General features: G+C 34.5%; 1 protein-coding gene across 1 annotated transcript in view; it reads right to left on the bottom strand.

Moving 5' to 3' along the window:
* Positions 1-14,906, bottom strand: part of EFR3A (EFR3 homolog A) — a 166,548-nt gene that overhangs the window by 49,321 nt on the left and 102,321 nt on the right. Inside the window, 4 exon segments of the mRNA XM_078153739.1 lie at positions 1,122-1,173; positions 3,672-3,786; positions 9,537-9,625; positions 9,627-9,699. Coding sequence (XP_078009865.1) covers positions 1,122-1,173; positions 3,672-3,786; positions 9,537-9,625; positions 9,627-9,699 — 329 coding nt within the window.

Raw genomic sequence — 14,906 nt, 5'->3', positions numbered from 1 at the left:
TACGGACAACACATTTCATTTCTTTTACTCTCAGACAACTCCCTAAGATTATAAATTATAGCCAGTTACAAACTTTATCAGCAGGAGTAAATACCACAATGGCAAAGTCCTTGATATACTGGCCCCCCAAACAGGTGCTAAAATTAAGAACATGGGAGATCTCATTTAATTGATTCCCTTTCAGAACTTGAACAGTTCTTATAACTTATAACAGTTTCATTCTTAAGGGTCATAATGAATAATCAATATATTGGGATAAGAAGGGGGAAATCCTATGACTTTCCTCAACTTTACTCCTTAGGAGTTCTATCCATTCCCTATCATCAGCCACCCTGAAAATTCTACTACCCTTGTCCTCCCCACTGATTAGGCAAAGTAGCTCCCTTTTGGGTAGCAGAAGGGGCAGCAGCCCTGATTATCAAAGCTTCTCAAGCTTCCTCCACTGAAGAGTTCCATCTGTCCCAAAACTCTTTGGCCATTTTCTGGTGACTTCTGGGAAGGTCTTATAACTGCAGTTCTTCATAACTGAGGGCCTTCTTTTTCAAGAAAATCAAATGACATGATTACCTACAATCTGTTCCTTGGTATCTCATTTTCTTAATCTGCTTTTAAATTATTTTCAAGTGAATTTATATTATGCTCTAATATGCCAAAGAAAGCTGACTAATAAATAAATTACCTGGGCTGGTAAACTAAAAACATTATACTCACTTACCAATTTAAAGTAACATGTATACCCTCTTTCAACTTGAAATATTATTTTAACAAAAGCTTGATTTAAATATAAGAGGAAAATTGTCATTCTGTGTTTTGATAAACTCTAAGTCAGGATCCTGACTTTGCTACCAGAAGCTAGATTAAGTCTTGGAGGCCATTTTTTCCCCTGATTCTCCACCAAAGGAGAATAAATAGAATGTTATCTTGGGCTAAGGCACTTTTAAAATCTTTATTTCTTTATCTATTAACTGAGAGACTTGAATCAGATCTGTAATACCACTTTGAGCTCTAACATTCTATGATTCTACGTTGGAAACTACAAGACTTGTAAAGTTCAAATCTTTTCACTTAAATGCCCTTTGATCATTCCCCTCCCATTCCACTGCACAGCTCAAACGACTTACCATAAGTAAAGATCTCAGCAACATTATCTGAATCCGTCTGGTTCCCAAATCCCTAAAATTTAAAGTTCCCAGGTATTAAATTTAGTATTACAGATTTGAATTACCTATTATTAATTACATTACTAATGTTCTGACTTGAAATATCTCATCTTTAAAAAGAGACATTTGCATATGCTTCTCAATATCAAATACAATGGAAAGACTGCTGGCTCTGAAGTTAAGAGGATAGAGGTTCAAAGCATGGCTCTTCTATTTACTGCCACTGTGACTTCAGGCAAGTAACTATCTCTTCAGGCCTCATTTTTCTCAGTAGTAAAATGAAAGCATTGTTCTAGATAATTTTTTTGATGTCCCTTCCAGCTCTAAATGTAAAATCCATCCTAAACAGGATTTTCAACACCTATAGTGTCTACATATATACATAATGTGATCTATTTGCATATAAGTTTGACCTATAGTAGCATATTTATTCATGTACGGAGAAAGGCCTGACTCAAGATTTAAAAAGAAATAAAGCTTTAGCTTTAAAGAAAAAAAATCATTCAAATTCAAAACGAAAAATCAGCTAAGGAAAAGGAAAGATTTAAAATTCAACTCATTAGGTAACAGTTACTAATTCAAGAAACTCAGCTTAACTTTTTTTCCTTATTCATTATTTATAAACTTTAAAATTATAGGTTTAAGTAGCTAAAATTTTATGGATTTGGGTTTTTTTAACCCCTAAAACAATATTTCATTTCACTTGGACAAATTCTAGCTATATATCTGAAAATTAAGCAGGTCTATCAGCAAAACAGGGAATTTTTCCATGACTCTCATTCTACATATCACAGGGTTAAGTCTCTGTTGTACACGATTTGAACAAAGAGCATAAGACAACCAAAAAGAGGAAGTTCAAACTTGATGTAAAGGATATAAATGGACATGACTACAGGGGTTATAAAGTAAGGTATAAAACAGGTAAAGTTGTGGTATTTTAGCAAGAATGACACAGAAAATACCAGTAATGAAGAAAAGAATGGTTTGCAATGGAGACTCTCCTTAAGTTAGAAAAGTGAGTAGAAGAAACAGAATAGCCATATTCTCTCACAACTGGTCCATCAAGGATTTTTTTTAAAAAAAGCACTATACCTAGAATTTATTTTTTAAAAAACAAAATAAAACAAAAAAAACCCCAAAAAACTCCATTAAGAGCATTTTGCAACCCAGGTGTGTACTTTTTGGAAGTCTTCCAGTTCAGGGAATGGAGCAGTTTATGGAAGCCTGAAGCTTGAGGTAGCCTGAGAGATGGAGAGCTGGATCTAGCCAGGAACACTTGGAACCTACAGCTGTACTGACCCCAAAGTAGGACTCAGAAACCTGAAGGACTAGGACTAAATGGGATCAAGAAACTCTCTGGAACAGACCACAGCATGAAGATAGGCCTGACCTGCCCCAAAACACTACTCTACACGCTATGCGTGTACCATCCCCCTGGTAGACAGTTAGTCCTGATGTAGCCCACTGGCCAACTTCTCTTATACTCATTACAAAGACCTGTAATAATTTAAATCAAGTAACAATGAAGGTCCATATTCCTTCCAGACATGAACAGAGCCTGTCCCAAAACAAAATCATAACACAGAATGTATGAATGGAAAAATGAGTAAACAAAGAAAACAATGACAATAAAGAAATATTATGGAGCCAGTATGCTTAAGACATAAACCTGGAAGAGAATAATTGCACAACTACGAGGAAAGTTTGTATGTATGTGCACAGACATGCAGCCAGGTAGTGCAGTGAATAGGATGCTGGACATGGGAGTCGTCAGGAAGATCTGAATTCAAATCTTGCCTCACATATTTACTAGGTAGGACACTGCTAAGTCATTTAACTTTGTCTGCCTCAATTTCCTCAGCACCTACTTCCTGGGGAGCTATATCTAAATATATATATATATAGATATATAGATATACAGATATAGACAAACATCTGTATATTTACATACTAGCTAAGTGATCCTAGGCAAGTAAGTCACAATCTCTAAGAGCCCCATGCTCTTCAAACAATTACGTCATAAAAGAGTCACCGATCTACACGGCAGAAGGAGATGCCTCAACGCTAGGTCAATGAAATAAAAAACAGACCAAAAGTAACTAGTTGATCACTGGGGTCTCATTCTAGGTCTGTATTAACTAAGCAACTAAACTGGTGAGCATAACATAGAAATTAATGTATATTTTTAACTAGAAATTTGCTTTCCTTCTTTTATTACGTTTTACTTTGTTACAATAGATCTCTTAAGAAGCAAGAGTAATGTATAAATGTTTTTTATTGTAAATACAAAATATATCAACAAAATTGAAAGTATAAAGATGAAAAGAAAAAGTTGATGACCTGATTAAAAAATTAAAACTAATTTTAGAATAATATAAATTTGTTCTCAAAATTTATATAGTGAGCTACACAAACATAAAGGTTACTTTTCTTTCTACTTCTACCTCAGAAGCACATCAGTCTAAAATTAAGTTCAGGTTATCAGTATAAGAAAGCAGAAAAATAACAAACCCTAGCTGACTGGTATCCAAAGTATGTGTGGTAGTTCCAAAAACAGGTACTTTTCCCATAATGAACATCATGATCTCTGATCTCTGGTAGTCTGGCAAATTACTTCCAAAAAACCCTATAAAATATTTTAAAAAAATTAGTAGGAGAGAATGTCATTTCCAACAGTGTATAAAATTGGAATTAAATTATCAAAATGTCCAAAATCCCAATATGTTTCTGTTTTGCAGTACAATTTAAAAGACATCTGAATCAAATGATTAGTCAATTTCATCCATTAATAAATAATACACTATGATTATACCTGTTCTCTTCAAAATAACATTTAGATTTCAATTCAACATTAAAGTGCCTACTACATAAAAAGGTATTTTTCTAGAAAATGAAGGTATTAAAAAAAAAGATAAGACACCCCGCTTTAATGAGAAATTAAAAAGGGGCAGCTACGTGGCACAGTGAAGACAGAACCAGACTCGCAGTCAGGAAAACCTCAGTTCAAATCCAGCCTCAGACACTTGCCACTGCTGCTTTAAAGAAAAAGAAATTAGAAGCTATACTTTGTACAACTTTGTACATAGGTTGTAATGACCTATATGCATGCTGTAGCCTCTCTTTAGATCAGGGTTTCTTAAACTTTTTCCATTTGTGATCCCTTCAGCAGTTTAAGAAGCTGTTTTAGAGTATAAGCTACTTGAGGACAGGGTATATTTTGTCTCTCCCTTCTCTATACTCAGTTATCGGTGACCTCTTCTGCTTCCATGGTTTAAATATCATTTCTACGAAGATAATTATCGAGTCAACAAGCATTTATTAAGTGCTTAATGTGTCCTAAGGACTATTTTAAGTGTTGAAGGTACAATGAAAGGCAAAAAGAGCCCTTGCCCTTAGAGAGCTCACTTTCCAGTGGGGAAAACAACTTGCAAACATCTTTGTACACACATGACATATACAGAATGAAATGGAGGGAATCTCACCAATATGACAACAATATTAAAAGGGGACTAAGGAAGGCTTCTTGCAGGAGACAAGATATTAGTTGAGACTTGTCATATCCAGCCCTAGTTTCTCTTCTGATTTCTATTCCCACATCACCAAACTGCCTAGGAAACATTTCAAATTCTTGAGACATTTCAAATGCAATAGGTCCAAAACAGAGTTCATTACCCTTTTCCTCAAACCCATTTGTCTACCATCAAATCCCTTTTCTCTTTTGAGGGAACACCATTCTTTCAATTCAAGATTTATAAGCTGTTACACACAATTCATTACACCTGACATAGTCAATTGCCAAATTTTGCTATTTTGACCTATACTACATCTCTCATTCATCCCCTTCCTCCCTACTCAAACAACTACCATCTTAGTTCAGACTTTCATCATCTCTCACATGGACTAATGTAACGGCCCTCAAACTGATGTTCCTGCCTCAAGTATCTCCTCACTCCAATCTATCTTCCACACTGCTGACAAAGTGATTTTACCTTAAAATGCAAATTTGATTTTGTCACTTCCCACTTACTCAATAAGCTCATAGGGCTCCCTACCAATCATTTAAAAAAAAAAAAGGAAACTTTTGTTTGGCTTTTAAGGACCTTCACATATTGACCCCAATCTACCTTTCTATCCCCTTTATATCCTAAGGTGCAATCAAACAAGACTTCTCTCTCTTACTGGTACATGACACTCCATCAATTGCATTGTTTGTGGAGAAATAACTTGTACATGTCTACGTACATGCAAAATAAATGTAAAGTGTTAGGGATAAAGTATGGGCACTAGGAGGTGCGGTGGAGAATGGGAATCAGGTTAAGCATCGTGTAGGCTGTGAGTACAGATCTACCTCTTATCTTTTCCTCCTCATCTTGTATCACTTAGTGCCTTCTGCTACTCTCTACTCTTTTACCCATCTCACAAAATGAGGTGGTATTTCTTCTTACTATGACAAACCCCTCTATATGTACAAATAATCCTTGTACACTCCGTTTCAACTTTCCCAGCAGATTTCATCCTCTCTCTTGTCTATGTTCTCACTTATCTTTAATCTCTCCCTATCTACTGTCTGCTTTCCCACTGCCTACCAACATGCCCATATCTCCATCACCCTCATAAAACCCTCACTTGATCTATACATGCCCGATAGCTAATGTCCCATCTCTCTCTTCCCTTTCATGGCTAAACTCCTTAAGAAAGTCATCTATAACAAATGCCTCCTCTTTATTTTTTTTCACTTCTTAAAAATCTCAATAGTCTGGCTTTAGATCTCATCATTTAAAAGATACTGCTCTAAGTCACTAAGAAACTCTTAACTAAGACAAATTAATAGCCTTTTTTCAATTCTCATCCTTGACTTCTCTGAGGCTTTTGATAATGCTGATTGACCTCTTTTCCTTCATATTTTCTTCTCTCTAGGTTTTCACAACAATGCTCTCTCCTGGTTGTTCTCCTAATAAGTGACTGCTCTTTCTCAGTCTCTTTTGATGGATCTTTGTCCAGGTCATGCCTGCTAACCATCAGTATCCCAAAAGGCTCTGTCCTGGGCCCTCTTCTCTTCTGTCTCTATACTATTTCACTTGGTGATCTCATTAGCTCCCACAGATTTAGTTACCACCTCTATAATGATAATTATTCTCAAATTCACTTATTTAGCTCTAACCTCTCTATGAACATCTAGTCTTCCATCTCCAACTGCTTATTAGACACCTTAAACTAGATATCCCATAGATATCTTAAAAGCATAACCAAAAAAAGAACTCATTATACCCTCCATCCCCCTTTTCTTCCAATTTTCCTATTACTGTTGAGAGTACCACCTCCCAGTCACTGCAGCTTAAAACCTGTCATCTTTGACTCTTTATTCTCTCTCACCCCTCTCACCCATATCCAATATGTTGCCAAGATTTGCCATTTCTATAATCTAAACATTATAAACACCACCTTTTCTACTCTGACAATGACAACACCTTGTTTTAGGCCCTCATCATCTCTTGCCTATACTATTGCAATAAATAGCCTACTGGTTGTTCTTCTCTCTGCCTCAAGGATTTCAACATTCCAATTTGTCCTCCATTCAGCTATCAAAGACCTACAAGTATAGGTCTTACCATGTTACTCACTCTTCCCCCTTCTCAAAAAACTCCAGTGGCTCCCTATCTTCTCCAGGATCAAATAAAAAATCCTATGGCAACCTACTCCCCCCACTACCTTTCCTATCTTCACCTTATTCACCCCAACATTCTCTGCAATCCAGTGACACTGGGCACCTTGCTGTATCTTACAGAGATATTCTATATCCTGACTGAAGGCATTTTTGCTGGAATTATCTCCCTCCCTCATCTCTTCCTAACTTCCTTCAATTCCAAGTTAAAATCTACCTTCTACAAAAAATTCTTCACAATACCCCTTAATGCCAGTGCTTCTTGTCTATTAATTATCTTCAATTTATCCTGTATATATCTTGTTAGTATATATTTCTTTGCATGTTGTTTTCCACATTAGACTTCGAGGTTTTAGACTATGAGTCCTCTGAGAGAATTTTATCTTGCCTTCATTTTATCCCAAGCATTTAGCATGGTGCCTAGAACATGGTAGATACTTAATAAATGTTTATTGACTGCTGCGAGACCTCTGTTGAAGGCAAACCCATTACTTCCTGAGACGGTCCATTTTATTTTTTAATAATTCTGTTAAAATGTTTTTCATTATGTCAAGCTTGCATTTGTTTTTCTTTGAAAATTTTACCTACTAGATCCAATATGAAGAACCAGGAACAACTTAATCCCGTTTCAGGTGAGGGCCCTAAAAATATTTGGAGACAACTGTCATATTATCTTTGAGTCTGCTTCAGGCTAAATAACCCCAATCCTCATCACATGAACTTGAGGCATCATTTTGTTGACCTTCTTCTGTGTGCCTTCCAACACATAAATGTATTTCCTAAAACAGAGTGCCATGGTCTGAACACAATACTCAAAGCTGGTCAAACAAAATCAGAGTAGAGCAGAGCTATCACTTCCTTAATTCAAAAGCTTATTTCTCTCTTAATGTAGTCAAAGATCTTATTTTTATTTTTGATGCTAAACTTCATTTACAGGAAATTAAATACACTAAGTAAAATAGATTATGAGGTCACCCAAAAAAAAAAAAGCACTAAATCAACTACTTTCTTAAGGTATGTGTATGACCCATGTCAAATCTCCCTCCTTCCCAACACCTCAAAAGTTCAATGGCTCACAATTATCTCCAGGATCAAACATAATAGGCTTGTTTGGCTTTTAAAGCAGTTCACAACCCGTCTTCTTCTTATCTTTCTAATTTTATTATACTTCATTTCCCTCAACTTACTCTGAAATCCAGCTACACTACCGGATTTAGTGTTTCTCCAACTTAACATACCATATCCCGATTCTGCCTTTTTACTGGCTGACCACAAAGCTGGGGCAGCTCTCCTTCCTCAGCTCTGCCTTCAGGCTTCCCTGGCCTATTTCAAGACTAAATTCAAATCCCACCTTTTACAAGAGGTTTTTCACCAGTCTCCAATTATAAAGCTTGCCCATTAAAATTACCTTCCATAGTTGTTTTATCAGTTATTTTTCTCATTAAAATGTGAGCTTCTTAAGGAACTGGATCAGATTTGCCTTTTCTTGAATCGAGTGCTTATCACAGTGTTGGCACATAGCAAACACTTAATAAATGCTTGTTGACTCACTGATTCCATATAACCAAGAAAGAATACCCTCAAAAGGCCCACAAATTAGGCAAGTCTAAAGACTTTTTTCCTTTAGACCTTTCATTTTCCTTTAAATGTCTTTCTGTAAAGGAAAATTAGAGACTCCAAACAAGCCTAGTAATTCTCAATTCTCATGTGAATGACTTCTCCTTTCACATACTGATGTATTTCACTGACACTATCTGTCTCTATGAGAAATCAGTACATAAGCAAAGAACAGGGATTGAATACTGACTGATATGAAGTGAGACAGATGGAATTAACTTTAAGTCAGATGTTAGACTAAATGATCACATAGGTCCCTTCCCACTCTGTGATTCTATATTTGCAGCAAATAACTAGAATTTACTCATTTACTGACATTTCCTAGAACCATTAATTCATTAACTATCCATGAGCTTACATTTTTGGGTATGATCAAACAATGACAGAGTCAAAACACTTTTATTACTCTTAAACAAGGTTACCAAATCTAGCATATAATGTAAAGGAGAGAGTATTAAAAAAAAATTAAAATCTTGGTCAATTTTTCTTTTTTTTTTTTAAATTAAACATCCCAAGTGGCTTGCCACTGGTATAATTAAGGAAAACTTCCCATATAAGTGGCAATTATATATATATATATATGTGTATATGTGTGGATGTAGGTATGTATAGATATGTGTATAATATTTCAGAACAGGTACAAATTATCTAAAGGATTAACAAATGTTCAGTAGATTCTGTTGTGGGACCACATAAGGCTCTGTTATCATATAAAAATATTTAGGAACTCAACATCACTCAATTGAGGAAAAAAACATGGCCCACATGTAGTCAGTCCCTTGTAAATTTATTCATTCTCCTAAGCAATCTGAAAATAGCTTTAAAAAGTTTAGTTTTTCTAATGAGAATATGGCTCTGCTGTTGACACCTCTATTTTACATAACAATTATCTTAATTTCAGAAAATATATATATATGTATACACAAAATTTTAAAAATCAACATTTCAATCACTTTGCCAATAGAGAAAACATATATTTGAAGCCTAAGCTAACATTTTTCTTTCAAAAACTTTTGTAAGTTTTAACGCCTTAAAAGCTTTGCTTATCACATTTTTTTACAAAAAATAATTAATATTTGAAAGTAAAGTTCACTCACCTATTGTTTGAATAATAGCATTCTGGACAATCTTCTCATCATTATCTTTGGTGCTTGTGCTTATGTTGACACTGCGACAGAGCCCGTCTTTCACCAGCTTCAAATTCAACACTGAGACGTAAATGCTTCAATAAGGTGTTAAATACTTCCAGTACTGTGGGGCCTGTAAAGCATCACGTATAAATATAGATGTTCTTTTCCAATATTTAGATATTAATTGAAAATCAGAACATTTTGCACACTTCTCTGTAGAGATGTTGTCTGTACAAATATAATAGAAAATGAGATGGAATACTGTATATAAGGAACAGTAAGACCAGTTTTGGCTAGAAAGGCAGACGGAAGCCAGCCTGTGAATGGCTTTATTGGAAAGAAGTGGAGTTTTTCCCACCTAAAAGATTTACTGCCTTGTGACCTTGGGCAAATCAACTTATCCTCTCTGAGCCCTAGTTTCCTCATCTGTAAAATGAGGGGGTGAACACAGATGAAGTCCCTTCTACCGCTAATAAATGTACAATCCTATGACTTTGGATAGCACTCTTTTTGTCCAGAAGCAAAAAGCTAGGCTCATATATGAAATGACAGAATTCCTTCTATCTAAATAGGTAAAGTTGTATAATTTATGGGAGAAATGTGTAGCTGTTGTTGCTGTAAATTAATTTAATTAATGGGAGAAATGTGTTACAATGGAAAAATCTTTGGATTATAGAAATCACAAGTCAACAGTTCAAATCCCAATTCTACTTTGTAATAGCTATGTGACTTTGGTCAAGACATTTAAACTCAATAAGCTTCAAAAATTTTCCTCATTTGTAAGTCTTCACTCAGCCCTACTTTGCTTCTTTGCAGAAGTGGAGGACTATAGATATGGAACACTGCAAGTGATTTCTGGCTGTTTATTGTTTTACATTTCTATTTTTTAACCACTATTGGATGGTTTTGATGATATACAATATAGTTTGATGTTACAAGGGTTATTCTTCTTTCATCTATTCTTTTCATAACTTTTTAAATATTCTAGATATTTTTGTTTTTCCAAATGAAGTTATTTTACCAATTTCTATGAAATTTCCCTTTGATACTTTGGTATAACATTAAAGATATAAATTAACTTTCATAGTATTGTTATTTGTATTATATTGACAAAGCCCAGCTATGAGCACCGAATATTCCTGCAGCAATTTAAATTGTTCTTTACTTCTTTTAGGAACACTATGTAATTGAATCTATACAAGTATTTTGTATGCTTTGGACTACTGATCTAAAGATGCTTTATACACTCTAGTTATTTGGAATGGGATTTCTTTCCCTGTTATTATCTTTTGTATTTGTTATTATTATGAAGAAATGCTGGTGATTTAAAGCTTGCAACTTTGTGGGAGCTGCTTCAAATAATATCCTTAAGGATTCCAGAGAATTTTCTAAATCAACCATTATATCATCCACAATAGGGATAGTTTGCTTCTTCTTTACCTTTAATTCTTCTCATCTTATTGTCATTGCTAGCATTTCAAGAATCATGTCAAATAACAGTAGGGAGAATGAGCATCCATGCTTTATACCTGTATTTGCTAGTAAAAATTCTAGTGTATGTCTGTTGCATACAATGCTTACTTTTAGTTTTAGATAGATGCTTTTTATGATATTAAAAGATGCTTTTTATGATATTAAAAAAGTATCTTTATGCCTATACTCTGCAGGGTTTGTTTGGTTTTTTTTTAGCATAAATGAGTGTTGTACTTTTTCAAGGGCTTTTTCTACATATACTAAAATGATCCAGGTGGTTCAGGATGTTTTGGTTTTTAATATGATAACATTGATGGTTTTCCTAAAATTGAACCATTCTTGCCTTCCTGGTATAAATCCAACTTGGCCATAATTTATAATTTCTTATGTGAATGGCTATAATCTGACATGATTTTATTTAAAAAAAATTAAAGATTAATTAAATGATATTGGTTTATAGTCCTCCTATGTTATTATCCTCTGTTTTAGATATTAGCACTACACAACAACAGTGATATCTTCTTCAGTTTTTGAGAATTATGGGCATTAATTATTCCTGAAAGTTTCACAGAATTCATCAGGCCCAGGAGATTTTGCTTTAATAGTTCTTTTAAAGATAGTTATATTTCCTTTTCTGAGATGGGGTGAAAATCTCTCTTCAGTCTTCTTTTATTCTAGATATTTTGTATTTTTGGAGGTATTTGATACTTCTTTGTGATCTCAATTTTGTTAGCATGTTATTGTATATAATAGGTTCTAACTACTGTTACTTTTCAATTTTCTCTGGCTTTGTTGTGATTTCATGTTGTTCATTTGCTACTTAGCTGATATGACTTTCTGCCTTTTAATGTGATTGGCTAAAAGTTTATCAATCATATTGGTCTTTTCAAAGAATCAGCTTTTAATTATGTCATTTCTATAGTCTTTTTGGTTTCTAGTTTTTTTTATTTTTCCTCTGATTTTTTAAATATCTCCTCTTTTATGCTTATACTAGAATGATTCATTGACTTTTTAATTTAAGATGAATCTGTAATTTATCTTTTTTGCCGTTGTTCTTGTTAAGATATGTTTGTACAAATATGATTTTTCCCGAGGATTGCTTTAGCTGCATCCCAGAAATTCTGGTATGTTGTCACATCATTAGCATTTTCTTTTACATAATTACTGTTTCTATGATTTATTTTTTGATCAACTCATTATTTGGATTTCATTGTCAAGCCTCCATTTGAGTTTTTGTCTTTATTATTATTTATGGTCTGTAAAGGATGTATTTACTATTTTTCATCCTTTTCACATTTGTTTATTACCTCTGTGCCCTAATACATGGTCAATTACTATAAAAGTTGCACTTATTACTGAGAAATACATATATTCTTTAGCAGTCTCATTTAAAAGATACCATAAGAATTTTAGTTCTAGTTTCTTTAGAAATTTGTTCAGTTCTATTTTCTCTTTCACCTTTGTTAGATTTATCCAAAATTGAGAAAGGACACTGAAATCTCTTACCACTATGGTATTATTATCCACATCTTCCAGTACTACAGATTATGTTTCTTTTATGAATTAAGATGCTAAAGCACGCACAAATTCTTGCAAGTTTAACAAAAGGAGGAGAATTTAAGAATACCTCGAAGGACCAAGCTACATTAATACATGTAGTGATTTTTTTTAATTCATAATGCAAAGAAAATAAATAACAAGATGAAATTTTTTTTCAATGTATTTCTGCTATCTGGGATGTTTAAGAAACAAATAATGTCTTTCTATAAATTTCAAATAGCTCTTTTTTTATTCAATTCCCATCTTTTTTCACTAATGGTTAGGCTCTGATTAACAAACTAGGTCACCCTAGGTTGCATATTGAGCCTTTTTCTCTTTGGAACACATTATTCCATTACCTCCCATAGTTTCTGGTGAATGCAGAATGGTCTTGTGTTATTCAAATGCCCTTTGCTTTATGCTTGAAGATCTTTCCCCAGGTCACTTGGAAAACTTGTTTGTCAGTGGAAGTGTTAAATTTGACCATTTTATTTCTTGGCATTTGCAACATAGGATTTTTCTGGAGATGACTTGTGGATTCTTTTGTCACTCTGTTTTCTATGTTCAGAAATTCTGAGTATTCTTGGATTATTTATCATTATGGTATTAATTTTTTTTTTACTTTTGCTCTTCTGGGAGGCTATAATCTTTGTTATATCTATGCATCCTGTTTTCAAGATCAAAATGTTTTACTTGTATGGAGATGATGGTTTCATTTAATATTACTGCCTTTTGTTTCTTTTCTTTCAGATTGTTGCTCACTTCTGTGCATTTGCATTCCAAATGAGTTACACTCATTTTGTTTCTCTGGTAAGACTTGCCACGATGGATTCAAATTTTCCTGTCTTGACAATTTTTCTAATGTACAGGCTATAAATTCTGCTTTCCAAATTATTTCTCTTTCAAACTGCTTAGAATCGTTTTATTATTTTCAATGTTTTCTTGGGAATACACAAGGTCCTCTGCCTCATCAAGTGTTAATTAATTTTCCTGTGTCTTGCAATATTTATTCACAGCTGTCTGAGCTTCTTTTCCTGATCCAGAAGCCATTTCCCCTTCTATCATTACTATCTTCCTTGTTATATCTGTTTATGCTCAAGGTCTTTGAATTTTCTTTCTCCTGAGATCTTTGGTAATTTCAGTCTTTTTTTCTTTATTTTCCCCTAATGCTCAATTTCTGACCCCTTCTTTGAGGGAAGTTTCACTGGGGAATGGATTTCAAAACTATCTCAACCTTGTCCCACAACGAGCAATTTATAGTTCACTAGCCTACTTCTCTGCTCGCCAAAGGCAAGACAATATTGGCCCCAGCTGGACGCTGGGCTCTTTTCCTCAAGCTTAATGAGTTACACATGTGTCCTGACTCAGGTTCCTCTTTCCTCTATTCTCTGGTTTAGCTCTACTGGAACACAGAGGGTTACCATTCCTCAGTGCTGTCATGTCCCTCGCTTTTGGCAGTCTAAATAAATTTCTGCAATTTGTATTTCTGCAGCACTGGGAAGAGGGGATGAAATAATTAGGGTGACTGAGTTCTGTTGTAACACCATAGGTCAGCTTATGCTGGACTGATGAAAGGAACATGCTATATGATAAGAGACGTCCTTATGTGAGTATGTTAGGGATTAGTGATTAGCCTTGCCTGTTGTTAGTTCATCAGGTTTTTACCTTGTTTGGATTCCTGGTGCCCTAAAGAGCTGAAATTGCTTCTGCTTTGGGATATAATTCCTACTTTAGAGTTTGAGAGGCTGTGAATATGGGGAAAAATACCTAGCCCTCTGTCTTGCTGGTCATATGACCAAGAAGCCCCAACAATTTCTTTTTTAGTCATTCAGGTTAGAAACCCAAAGGACATTTGTGACTCAATTATATTTCTCAATCTCCAGGGGCCTTTAATCCTATCAATTCCATATACTCATACCTTCCTCTCATATTTATTCCTTACTTTATGGTCTCACTTTTATCATGCTCATTCAAACTCTCATTACCACTCCTGAATTAACATGTTTGTTTCCTTATACTTTACACTTCACAGAGCTGATGTCAACTCACTCCCCTGCTCAAATCCAAATTCCTTAGCCTGATATTCAAGGCTTTTCAGGATGTCCCTACATCACCTTTCTTAGCTTTACTCTAAGTTACAACCAAACTGGATTCCTGAATATGTCCTATCCTTTTGTACCTTATTTCTGCTCACAACAAATTGTCTCTCCTACACAACAATTGTTATTTCCAACAATTCTTAACAACTTTCTAAAGCCCAGACCTGGTGTCATCTTTTCCATGAAGTGTTCCCTAATCTTCTCCTACTATTTCTGCCCCCTAATA

This window comes from Phascolarctos cinereus, unplaced genomic scaffold (genome assembly GCF_003287225.1).
Source record: "Phascolarctos cinereus isolate Bilbo 61053 unplaced genomic scaffold, phaCin_HiC Scaffold_4;HRSCAF=312, whole genome shotgun sequence".
Lineage (NCBI taxonomy): Eukaryota > Metazoa > Chordata > Mammalia > Diprotodontia > Phascolarctidae > Phascolarctos > Phascolarctos cinereus.
This window is presented reverse-complemented; position numbering and strand designations above follow the sequence as displayed.